Source organism: Brienomyrus brachyistius, chromosome 1 (genome assembly GCF_023856365.1).
Source record: "Brienomyrus brachyistius isolate T26 chromosome 1, BBRACH_0.4, whole genome shotgun sequence".
NCBI lineage: Eukaryota > Metazoa > Chordata > Actinopteri > Osteoglossiformes > Mormyridae > Brienomyrus > Brienomyrus brachyistius.
In genome coordinates this window covers 20,693,247-20,706,896 of record NC_064533.1, presented here as the reverse complement: position 1 = coordinate 20,706,896, position 13,650 = coordinate 20,693,247, and the positions used below count along the sequence as shown (strand labels likewise).

General features: G+C 44.5%; 1 protein-coding gene across 3 annotated transcripts in view; it reads right to left on the bottom strand.

Annotated features, from left to right (window-relative positions):
* gmds (GDP-mannose 4,6-dehydratase) overlaps positions 1-13,650 on the bottom strand; it is a 194,865-nt gene that overhangs the window by 167,106 nt on the left and 14,109 nt on the right. For all 3 annotated transcript variants that reach the window (XM_049015927.1, XM_049015928.1, XM_049015929.1), the window contains exon 2: positions 348-392. In XM_049015927.1, coding sequence (XP_048871884.1) covers positions 348-392 — 45 coding nt within the window. The remainder of the gene's footprint in view (positions 1-347; positions 393-13,650) is intronic.

The window sequence follows — 13,650 nt, the reverse complement described above, 5'->3', positions numbered from 1 at the left end:
TGTTACAACCTAATGCAACATGGATCATCCCCTGCTCTGTAGGTGTGTCACACTACTTTCCGTTCACATTGCACAGCGATTGCATAATCTAAAAAAAAAAAGTGGGAAAAAACTGAAATAAAACTATAAAAGTATATTGTCCTCCTGATTAGTTTGGGAGGGGCTTTATTCTGAAAAGTTTGTGGGTGTGTGTGAGAAGCGGGAGTATGGGATAGAACTGGAGAGCATAATATACAGAAAGAGGGAGAGTCAGAAAACGCATCTGTCCTGAGACGTATAACAGCAGCAGCAACACTCGCTATGCGTATCCGAGGAACCAGATGTCTAGAAGTACAGTACTGACTCACCTCATAGCCCTTCTCCAGCAGGAACTCTGCCAAGTACGAGCCATCCTGCAGGGACAAATCATGGAATGGGTTAAGACACATTGCTGTCACTGTACATCTCTGATCTGTTCATTTTCACTTTTTTTCTTTTCAGGATAACAGCATACAGAGCAGACAGAAGCAGAGTTGTTACTCATTACTCAGAATATTTTTAGCTAATCATTCAATGTTCCATAATTCCTATGCTATTGAAGTCTGTTTCACATATATTCAAAGCTTATCCATTGTGCTGGAATAATAAATCATCATGCAGAAGGCAACAGAACAGTTGTCCACTTCACAGAGTACTGTCTTAGTATTCAGCCAACTTAATGGCAAAAATCTTGATCTCACACCCCAGTTGTCTCCAGTTGGGAGGGGGGGGGGTAACAGAAACAAAATACATTGTGGTTTACTGAACAAAATAGGGTTCTCTTTATTAAAAACTCTGCCAATATTGCTCCAACCTACTAATAAACTAAAATTTACTCAAGAATAAAATCAAAATTAATAATCTTTCATGTAAACAAAAATTTAAAAAAATATCCATAAGCTACATTTAAAAAATGAATCGTACCTGAACCATATCGTATTCATATTAGCAGCTTTCAGCTTCACATTAGAGCTGTGCAACACAAATATGGTCACAAAATAATAAACAAATCATAACAAAATATCCATTAGGGTGCAGCATGTAAAAACAGCCGTGCTGTACTGGTATTCACATTAACACCTTCCAGCTCCACATCAGGACACACGCACGTGTAGCGGCGTGGAATCATCCCCCCCCCTTTCCGAACGTTGCTCGGGGGGAAACACACAAACACACAAAGGTTCCGCATTTGCTGCATTCGGTCAGTACATAATCGTACCGAACCGAAAGACCCGTATGGAAAATTGTCAGTAGGAAAACAAGTACCGTTACGCTCCTATAAGACAGCATTACAAACCACAGGCTAAAAACCCTCACACAACTTAACACTGTCCAGGATGACCAGACACAGCCATGAGATACAGACACATACTGGTGTAGACCACATGGTACAGCTTCAGATTGTGTAAGGATTTGTACTGAAACTACGCACCAGCTACTGCAGGAAGGAGGGACTCAGACACACACTCAGCATAAATTATTTTTCGACACTATTCAAACTGTCTCATAAAAAAAGAAGAAATAAAAGAAATACAAATGAAAACTACACAACGTAAAAGGAAACAGAAGCTGTGAAATACACAGTGCTATTGTAAGAAACATAAACATATAGTTTAGGGGACGAGGTTGAGATGCGGTTTGGTTTCTCCAAGGCTGCGTCACAGACTTACATTTGTTTCAATAGAAAGTACACAAATCCCACACAACGCTTACAAAATAGGACAAGAAAAGCTCTGTTCACTTTTATTGGCCTGGGCTTCTGTTGAGGGCTGCTGCTCCGCATGAGGTGGCATGGGAGCCCAGGCCCTAGAGCTGCCATACTGTGGATGTTGTAGTTGTCAATAAGCTCCTGTTACCCTAACTCACATGTGCCACTCCTCAGACTTTCCTGTCACTCTTGCACATTTCAAACTCTCGTGCGCACACATGCGTTTGTATTCACATGTAGATGGGGACCGTCCATCCCAGCAATGATGACCATAACCCCTACCCATCCAAATAAAATACAAGGCGCGCACGCACGCACGCGCACCGCGCACGCGCACACGCACACGCACACGCACACGCACACGCACACGCACACGCACACACACACACACACACACACACACACACACACACACACACACAAAAGAGGCCATTTTGCTGCTCAGGTTACACCCATTGACACAGCAGGATGTTCCACTGCAAATGCACTGCAATTTAGGTTAAGCAGAATGTCCGGGATATCAGGACCCCATCTGACCCTTGAACTACCGACCTTCAGACCCGTGTCCTCAGTCCACTCTGTGAAGCTGGCCAATATTAAATGAACATGGAAAACAGAAAAAAAAACTGCTCTCCTCTGAATGGTGAGGTCAGACCTGTGAAAACCATTAGCGAGTGCAGGATCAGAGGAGCGCTCTTCCTTGGGATTAGGCGGTGCCTCAGCCTTTCACCTCTGGAGGGTCTGAAGGTCACTTGCCACAACATGTCTAGTACCGGTGGGTGGAGCTGTCTACCTCACTGATCGAATCAAAACAGTCAGGGGGGCACATTTGTCACTAGTTAGGCCTTCTATTCTCAAAATTTATTTTGTATGTAAATGCAAAAGTACTGTACTCCATATCCCGACAGTCAACACCACTACTTTCAATAAACAAGTATTATTAATTAGGGGTGGGCAGTGTACTGGTATCATAGTCATTTCCGGAGTGATTGTGCGCCACGACATGGATAACGATCTATTTATGAAAAACAGACCATTTTATCTTCTTAAAAGTTTCAGTTGTAATCTGACTACTAGTCCTAATAAAATCTATGTAACCAGTTTATCTGAGTTATGTGAATTTTTATTTAAAAACTCACTCTGTGTCACAATAGCAATTTAACAAATTCAAAATGAACCAATTTTGCGTAATTATACACATTAAAATAACCTGGTTTTATGTATGTATTATATATATATATATAAATATAAAATGGCACCTTCTGCCCCACCTTGAACGTGAAGTTAATTTTATTTAATTTTATGTTCTATATAGCACCAGATCACAACAGAAGTCATTTAAGATTACCTTTCCTGTAGAACAGTACTATACATTGTCAAATTTACAATTCTCCTCTGCTCTCTGTATTGCGCATGGCGGAGTTCCGCCCCGATGCACGTGCACACACACAGGTGAGCACACACAGGTGAGCACACACAGGTGAGCACACACAGGTGAGCACACACAGGTGAGCACACACAGGTGAGCACACTGCCACCAGCGGACAGAGAACGCGCGTCGAAAAATATCCGCGTCTTTTAAACACTCCCAGGATGGTGAAGAACTATCACTATTTTAAGCTGTCACTTTTATAGCCTAACAGTTAATGTATTTGCAGGTCAAGACAAACATCCGCAATAGACTGAAGGAGACCATCCTGCAGCTTGCATGTGGGTCTCAATAAATGGGCCAGACGTTTCTGACTTCCCATATCAAGAGGCTCTAGAAATGTTCTTCCAGAAGCCCAGAAAGATACACTGCAGTGACAAACCTTTGTGGATAACTGTCGTGAAAGGAAATGTTCTGATGTTTAATTGAGGTATATTGATTGCTGTCATTAAAAGAAACACATAAACATCATGAATCCTGCCAGTATCCGTCTAAACATGATCATTTTAGGTCATATTGCCCACCCCTAATATAGATCCATCCATCCTCAATCCTAGTCAGGGTTACAGGGAGCCTGGAGCCTATCCAACACCTTGAAACGTCAGATCAGGTCAGGTTGGGGAGCATGCACTGAATCTCCTTGGGATCCCGGCTGGCGATCCCCCAGGCAGACACACGGCCCAGTCCCACACCCTGGAAATGGCCATCCATCTGCCGCATCCATCTGCCGCAACCAGGTGTTACACGGGCGTCCCCCTGGCCTGGTCCAGCCACTTCCTGAGAGCCGGATCACCCTCAAGGAAACGCACCACATGGTTGTAGTGTCATAACTGACACTCCGTCACAGTGCGGGTAAGATGCCATTTTCGGGCCTCCTCTAGCAACCGCTGATTCAACACAAAGTCAAACTAGCGGCACCCAAGGATTCTCCAAAGAGACACAGTACCGAAGGAGTCCAGTCTTCATCTCGGCTCACTGGCTGGCGTCCATGTCTCACAGCAATACAGCAAGAAAGGGAGCACCAGGACTCTAAAGACTTGGACCGTCGTCCTCTTGCAGAAATAGCGGGAACGCCTCACACCCTCCACGCCTCCAGTGACCTCATGACCCCCCCTTCATAGGACTTCATAGGAAGAGTCACCAGAGACATGAATGTCACTGCTGAGGTAAGTAAATCTCTCGACAAGGTCGAAATTCTCCCCGTAGGCAGACATGCTACTGATGGTTGTACCTATGAAGTCATTAAAGATCTTGGATCCTGGATCTTGGTCTTTACCCAGGACACCCGCAAGCGCAGACACTCAGACTCCTCGCTCAGTCTCGGAAGCCCCAATCAGAGCCTCCATTGACTCCACTAAGATCACAGCATCGACGGCAAAGTCAAGATCTGTAAATCTTTCTTTACCAACAGATGCCCCAGAACTGCTAGACTCCACGACCCTGCCCAACACCCAATCCATACAAGCACTGAACAGAGTAGGAGCAAGAGCACACAACAAGTGAACCCCAGAATCAACTGGGAAGCTCGCGGAGGTTCTCCCTCCATTCTGCACAGCATTCACAGTACCAGAGTACAGGCCGGCCATGACATCAAGCAACTTCAGGGGGATCCCATGAAGACTCAGGATGTCCCACAGGGCAACTCGATCGATTGAGTCAAACACTACGAAAAAAAAAAAAAAGACAAATACTGCAAAGAACCTCTGCCAATATTCGCGCTTGCACTCGATGAAAATCCTCTGTGGCAGGATTCGATCTATGGTAGACTTCTTAGGTGTAAAACCAGACTGCCCTGGTCACCGACAGGCAAGCAAGTGATCACGGATCCTGTTAAGGATGACCTTATCCGGCAGTGAAAGCAGTGTTACCCACCTGTAGTTGCCGAAATCCAGGACAATCAGCCTTCCCATTCCACATAGACAATACAATGCCTGCAATGCCAGGAGGATAGCCTTACCATCAGCCATTACCAACGGCCTTCCCTACACCCAGCTGATTCACCACCCGTGCAATCTCAGTGGGTCGCAGCTGATTGGAGGATCAGCCTTGAGAACTTGTGGACCCAGAGATGTCCAATGTCCTTTAAACAACTGCTCAAAGTAGCCGGCTCAGCAGGTCACAACTGCAGTGCCATCCGTAAGGACTGTTCCATCACCAGCCCTAACTGCAAGTCTCCAAAGAACAGATTCAGCTGTACGTAATGCTTCGATTACTCTGTAAGCAGGGCGTGGGTCACAAGACCACAGATGGGGGTGTCACCTGCTCACAGATTCGTCTAACAAGCCTCCTTATCTGGCCTCAGAGACTCACAGCCATCCTCCCCAGTTCCCGATGCACACTGGAATTGCCACCAAGTCATGCGCTATGTCTCCTCTCGATAATATTCAGGGTGCCCTGCAAGATGAAACATGTTCAGTACTGGAGTCCCACCATGCGGCTCAGGCCATTGGAATCAGGATCCAACAACCCGTAGCCCCTGGCCTTTCGCAAAGTCAAGGAACATGGAGCCACTCTCACCCCGGTCTCCAGACCCATTGGGACTGACACAATCCTCAGCCACCTTGTCAGTGCCAGTAGTCGCATTGAAGTCACCCATGACCAGAGAAGTGTCACCTCGTGGGAGTTGCAAGTACAATGTCTCCCTGAATGAGACATCACACACCGCGGTCAGAGCATAAACTGAGACACCCAAGGGGTGCCCGAGTCTCATAATATGCTTGTTGAAAGGAGAGACATGAAGCACCATTGGGAGGAGCCGATCCACCACAGCAACAGCTACTCCCCGAGTATGGCAGCCATCAGAGCGACCAGACCAAGAGTAGGTGTATCCACCTACAGAGATCTGGCCACTCCCCGGTCTGCGTACCTCAGAGTGATGCTACTGAAATGCGGAGTTTACAAAGCTTCCCCCGACAGCAGAAGAAGATGGTCATCTTATCAGAGGGAAATGACATTCCATACACCTACCCAGATGGGGTGCATCAAACTGAGACCCAAGTGTCAGCATGCAACAAGCGATGCCTCAGCAGCACACCAGCCCCGATCCCCAACAGGCCAGAACCTATTAGCTCTCCAACGGTTTTGAGTGAAAAACCTAAATTTTTTCGGTCCCCTCACTGCAAATTCACGCAAAATACAAGAAACAGGAAAGATCACAGAGCGATTACTGCGAGAAATCATGTGAGAGGCTACTGTGAACACAGTCAGTGCCCTCTAAACCAGCACTATGTGTGTGTGTGTAATTTTATATACATATAAAATGTTATATTTTATATATAAAATAAAATATAAAAGTACTGGACATGTTGTGTATCATCTACTAGCCTTCATGTGTAGTCTGCAGCTTTTGCAAAACTCCCAAAGAAGTTCCCATTTCATTTCTTATGGTGACCCCATGATATATCGAAACCACGATGGGGAGCTTTGCAATGCAGAAGGGTCAACTGTAGTTACTAAATTCATACTAACCAAAAACCAAAAGTAGGCAGGTGGAGATCTTTAAAACAGGAAACCTATTCTATTTAGAGCATAAAATGTCAGAAGCAATCTGGGTCTCCCTGAGCCATAAGACAACAAGGAGTTTGGTTTTTGGAAGTCTGGATTTCGTCATGGTAACAGTATAGGATTTCCCAAAACTCTACCCACATTAGAATTCGGTGCCGGCATCTTGACTTCTCACTCATACCAAAATGTAATGTTTTCCTGCATCAGTGCCAATTCCCCCCCCCCCCATTTCCGTGTAAAACAGAAAAAAAAATGCATGAGCAGGCTACCTTTCTCAAAAACAAGACTCCCTTTCAAATGAATATCAGCCCTGAATTATCCAGTAAACTCCACCTCTGAAAATGGCACTTTCTTGCCAGCTCCCATGGCACCCATTTTCCTGTTTTCCCTGACCAGAAGGTTTGGGATTAGATGACTCCACCCCCGACCCGCCCGTTTTCCACCACACGGGAGGCTTTTGGCTCAAACTTACAGCAACCAGTCATATAAACCCAACATGCAATGACTACCCAACTTTCGGAATCACTATGGGTGAGAACTGATATCTGGGACACACACTCTGTCAGTGATAATTACTCACAGTTTGCAGTTGAAATTCCATGGCTAAATGCTAATAAGGCCATAATGTATTCTACATGGAGCCGAGGAAGCTCGGTGTCAGTCATCATTACTATGAAAAACAGCAGTCAAGGCTTCTGTATAATAATTGTTTGTCTGTTCTGTGCCCAGGCACCTTCAGCGATTACACTAGATGTGTACAGTGCCCTTGTCTGACTAACTGTGCTCGAGCCCACCTCTTCAAGCGGTCACACTACACAAACGAACTGGACTTTAGTTATCAAACATGCTCGGGCATGGTACGGATTGCCTAGTGAGAGTACACCCTATAAGACCTGAAGCTCTTACAATCACCATTGGCCTATAAAGTCCCATGAAGTGAACTACCACCTGGGTTTCTAAGCATCCCACACCCAAAATTACCTTAGCACACAGAGAAAACCGAACCTAAGGACCACGTTTATGTACGTCAGCACTTGAGGTTTCTCTTGGCAAATGCTGCCAAACATTTGTTTTACTGTGCAAAATGCAGGCAGGCAGCATTTATGAGCAGCAGTATTTCACATTTTTTAATGCTCTTCTCTAGTCGTGACGTAAGCACTTCCAGGACCTGGTACTTGAAACAGATCTGAGAACACATGCGAGTATGAAGATGACCGGGGGCATCCAATCAGTTCAGGGGGCAGGGTGAGGACCGACCACTGAGAGTAGGGTACATTTCATCATTTATGGTATGAAAAACAACCCTTTGACTTCCCTTCACAGAAAAGGGATGGCTTAACATTTTCCTTTCCCTGAGAGCAGAACATAAAATATTTTATTTGGAAGTTCCACACATTGTTTTATCAAACATCAACAGTTCTTCTCACCACTGAACTGAAGTCTTACAACATGAAACATTGCTGCAGGCTGCTCCCAGTTGGGCCTGGTGTCATACTGGGCACACCCGGCCAGCAGCAGGGGGCAAAGCAGTTAAGAACCTATATTCACTTAACATTCCTCAGGTGTCATATCTTTGAAGTCTATAAAACTCACAATTGAAAGGCCTCTCAAAAATATCTCTGTAGGGTGACCTGTTAACAATAAGGGTAAGAAAAATAAAAGACAATTAAAAAAAAAAGCTGCGACTTGCTTTATGTACTAAATAACATCAGCAATGATAGCTGTGATGTCACGTCTTCAATAAACAGCCCTATGAAAAGCAATGAATGGAACCATACATTTTCTGAAAAGAGACACAAGCACAAACACGCAGTTTATACACACATACACACACACACACACACACAAGTGCACATCATCAGCACTGTGACAGGCCCTTTAGAAGGCAGGAACCAGATCTTTGATCATGTTACACTAAGCAGCAATACGATATGCATATATGCGCACACAGGTCTCTCCAAAAGCAGAGACCCGAGAAATAGGATGAAGAAACTAAAAAAAAAAAACTGATGTTTAGACACCAACATATGTAGACACACACCTATACGCATTGCCAGGTCCAGAGGAAATGGGCTTGGCATCCTTTAGCGGCCCGCAGTGCCATCCTTATGCATTTATCATAGGTATGCACGGTTAGACTGTACCCAGAATCCGCACACAGGACAGCACAATCGGTGCGGGCAGTGATTGCAGCAGACCAGTCAGGGGGGGTCTCGAGGGAGTGCCATAATGTCAAATCCACTGTGATAAATGGGCCTTATCTGGTGCTGGTCAAACTGGGAAACACTCTCTGTTTCCCCCAGATTACATTAGCAGACAGGAAAAAGGTGCGAAGGCAAGTGAAGGAATTCCAGGAGGGCAGACCTGCCCCCCCCCCCCTTTTGTGTCTGCAAGCTTATGTATGCTTTTGCTCATCTGGCAATTGATAAAGAGGGGATGGAAAAGTTCCAAAAAAGTAAGGGCCTGAGTGGCAGGGAAGCAGAGAGGCCAGTTCCAGAAGACAACAGAGCAGTCATCAACGGTGGGGTGGACGCCGTGTGCTGCAAAATGCTCCCAGAGGTCGAGAGATCTGCCCCCCCCGTCCCTCCCACCACACATACTCCCTCTCTTTCTACGTGTTCCCCAGCAGCCCTGAGGAAGCCACACACTTCCTCCCCCTCCAGGGTAACACTCAGGGTGCAAGGCCACGCCTGCAGCTCCACTCCAGCCGTCATTTAGATGCAGAGAAAACATGGCCGAGTTGTAAAATGACTTAAGCGGGTGGGAGGAGTGAAACGTGCGTCTCCGTTTGTCGAAACCTCCTAAATGTCCTCTGAGAATGAAGCCGTGAGTCAGAAGTTTGAACTGCACTGAATTAACACATTAACTACTGAGCGGTACTTTCAAAACTAGGCTGCAAGCACATCTTTGCACTACCGCATAATAATCAATGACAATCAATAAATATATACACATATTTTATGCACATTTTTTTTTTATTAATATGAAGATGGTATGGACCAGAGTCTCCAATGGGCAGGCTGGAGTCCCCTATGGAGAACGTGGGTGGTCCCACATTTTTGGTGGCATTCCATTATTAAACTTATTTATTTATATTCCATTTTTTCCAAGCTGTTGTAGTTATTTAAATTTCTTTCTCTTCTTTTAAATACCAGTAAGGCACTTTGTAAACCCTGTGCTTAAAACAGTGCTATATAAAGACTGACTGGCTGATTGATTAATGAACTAAACAATTATTCAAAATTACCCTTACATTTTTAAGATAGTTTAGGTAAAATACGTGGAAAAACATAGTAAATAACCAACAATTAACCTTATGAGGATAAGCTACCAAAAGGCTGAGACGTATCCTGGTCAGAGTCAACCCCTTAATTTACAGCCACTTAAATGTATCACTTCCTTGACGTAGGCCCTTATCCTGTATCCTGCCCGGCGGTCCTCCCAGTCGGCCCGCCATCCTCCACGCGCTTGGGGGCTTTAATTCGCTTCGCCCTCCAGTGCGGTCAGGTTTATGAGGTTTTGACCGGGTGTGACTGCTCGTATCGCTTACTCAGCTAGTGCTGTTATTCACAGCTATGGCCACACTGCTGATGTGCAGAGAACAGATCATCACACACTCAGATCAGGGAAGCAAAATGAACAGCAAAAATCCCCAACTGCCTGATGACCACAGAACAAAAACACTAATCATCAGGTAAACCAGGACTCATGGCACAGTGCTGATACCCTCCAACCTCTGGAAAATGCTGTCGCCGTGCCAATCCAAATCAGAGCCAACCCTTCCAGAAGCTGCTACTATACACAATTTACAGCTGAAATCTCTCAGTCACAGTCAGGTACAAGTGTTATTTTGAAACATTTAAGTTGCTGCTTGAAAATTACTACTTGTAGAATTGACAAAATTTTTCTGGACAAAGAAAACCAACAATGCGGGTTAACAAACTGTCCTCTGAAAAGGGCTGATATTTGTCTTCCTCACAAATCATTTGGCTGATTAAGTGTAAACTCTTCTCTGCCATCCACTTTAATACGGTAAATCTCTTTTTGTTTACTACAGTATGGTGTTGGGGGGGGGGGGGGGGGGGGCTGGGTTAAGAAGTGCTGAAGTGCTTCACAAGATGTTTGGACTATGACAAAAATACCCCAGGAAGGAAGTCTGAGGGTCAGTTTTAGAAGTTGTTTCAAATGAGATGCCAAAATGCACAACTGCAACTGCTGGTATCGAGTATAACCCTACAATTATACGTGCCCCCGACGATATGCCATCAAATGTACAAGCATAGGCTGGGTTCTGCGGTCAGGGCTCCCCAGGTCCTGTATCCTCAGTGAGGCGTCACCCTTTCAATTGCGAAGTCGAGCCTATTTGTGAAAGAGATGCTTGATTCTGTGTTTCTCTTTTCAACAGCCATGTAACAACTCAACTCTTATCTACTGAGCACATGCTTTGCTGCTCAGTGGGGGGTTATTTATTTCTTTTAATAAAACCATAGCCACCCATGGTTCACTACAACTGGTCTTTCGCCACCCCCAACTGTGCTCGAAGGCTCCAAACATGGCTGACTGGGGCCAGTTTTCATATTACAGGGTGGCACACAATGGCAGAGGCTTGCCCTCCACCCGTAACACTAGCGGTGACCTTACAATGGCCAAGGCGAACATGTGACCACTGCGGATGTGTGTTACCACCGCGATAGACCTACTACAAAATGCGATTGGTATCTCTGACAAAGCATACTGCTTTTGGAGGAAATCGGACACTCAGCCCTGAAAACTATACATTAGACTGGTATTTCCACAGAAAATCTACAAAAGCGTTTCCTAGAAGATAAAAAGAATCCAGAACTAGAGAGAGCACTGACTATCAGTAGTAAAATCCTTCGTTCTACCTTCAACAGATCGTCACGTGGACTTCAAGTCTCGGAAACTGCAGAAAGGGAAATATAAAGACAGGGGATACAGTGATGGGCACTAACTTGGTAAGAAGTGGACTGTCCAACACCCGAGTCATACCATTCACAATAAATCTATCCTAATGTCAGAAAATCCATCATTATGATAAAGTACAGTTATTAATCTTTCAACATTTCAGGAGAGCAGCACCCAAAAAAACATTTCCCTCAATTTAAGATACCAACAAAAATGAAAAGACAAAAGGGGGTTAAAATAATAATGGAAAAAAACATAAAACAAGGCAAAATATATCTCAATATGTATTTAAAATGGACACCAGTTATCCTTACATTAGGGGTTATGTATAGAAGCTTGACACATTGATAAGTGGGTGGATATGGAATTATACACTTCAGCTACAAAGGAAGAGCAAGGTAATGCACTAGAGAGCACAGATTTTGCCAGATTTAGAGCTACAATCCAATTCCAGTTCTCTTAACCTAAGAATACCCTTCAAAGTCAGTTTCATGTCCGATTTCCAAAACGTTTCAGGTGCACAAGCATCCAGTCGTCAGTACAATGGTTTTAAGGTTTCAGACACAGATTTATCCCAATTCAATTCATAAAGTAAGTGGAACTGGATTTAAATATTACAGGTGCTAAAGTATATAATCAAGTATGAGATGCCATCATTTAAAAATGACATTTAACAATACCATTTTTCATAAAAAAAAATATATTACTGATAATTAGGACTAAGGGGTTTTTACGTGTGATAGATTGAAATCCCATAAAATTTCTGAAAAACTACTAAGATACACATAAAAAAACAGAACAACACTAAACAAAAGTAAGTCTATGGCTATGAGTCTATGCTTCCTTTATGCTGAAGAAAAATCGCCAGGGGAAATACCACAGGCATTACATGGCTCCCCCTACTGGCTTGTAGATGTAATCACTTGCAGGAAAGAGAATTTCAGACTTATGGCAAATGCCCTTTTCTGCATCTTCCAAAATTATTAACTCTCCCAAATCAGACACCCCTCTGACTTCCGTGCAAATTAAAAAGCAGGAAAGGAAAACAATGCGATAGAGGAAAAGCACATTTTTTTGGAGGGAGAAAAAGTTTACGATGTCTAGGAAGGAAACAGCTCCCAAAAAGATCCACATTCAACGCACCAAACGGGAAAACGAAGCCAACAAACAAAATAAAAAGCCTGCCTGCGTGCAAAAAAGCAATTCCACATCTGTAATGATCATTTACCTCCATGTACAAATCAATGTCATTACTATTACCTAGACACGGGGAGGCGTAATCAAAGACAGGGACTGGACAGAGGTTGGTGCCAAAAGCCATCAGGTTGAATACGGACTCCATGATACTACCGTTACAAAAGATGTTAGATTTTTCAGTACAACATAGCCGAGAAAGCTGACCACACACCGTAACATTCCTTACCACTCCGCACAGACAGACACACACAAAACCGAATATTTCTCTAGCTGCCAAGTTGTTACTGTAACATCCTGGCAAATGCAGGAATGAGGAGGTTCACCGTTCGAGTTCAGCTGTGAGGTTCTGAGCCAAGTTCAGCCCTCATTTGTTGTGGCTCCGTTTTTTTCTTTTTATGATACAGCCGGGCTGCCCGAAAATCAAGATGAATCGAGATGGAAGTGAAGGACGTGAAATCGGATTAGAATAAAAGGTTCCAAAGGGGTTTTCATCTGGCTGCAACTGGCATCAGTGCACTGGACAGCAGCTCCCCAGGGGGGGAGATGTCAAGGATGGCTGTCCCAAGCAGCCCACAGGCACACTGGAGGGCCTGTTTTCAGCCTTTCCCCACCTACCCTACCCAAGACCACAGCCACAAAAGCACAGGAAGGAGATGTCAGAGACCAGAGACATCGTTCGCCCATTAATGTGACAAGCACAATCTTCAACAAAAGACCCCACCTCCCACTCCAGGGGAGAGACAGCTTACAATTCAACGCAACAAACCCAGGCTGGAAGTAGGGGAAGGCTAACAGTCTAGACCTCAATTAAATTCACATATCCCTCATTTAAAATCTTGATGAAATAATATACAGAACAGTGACTACA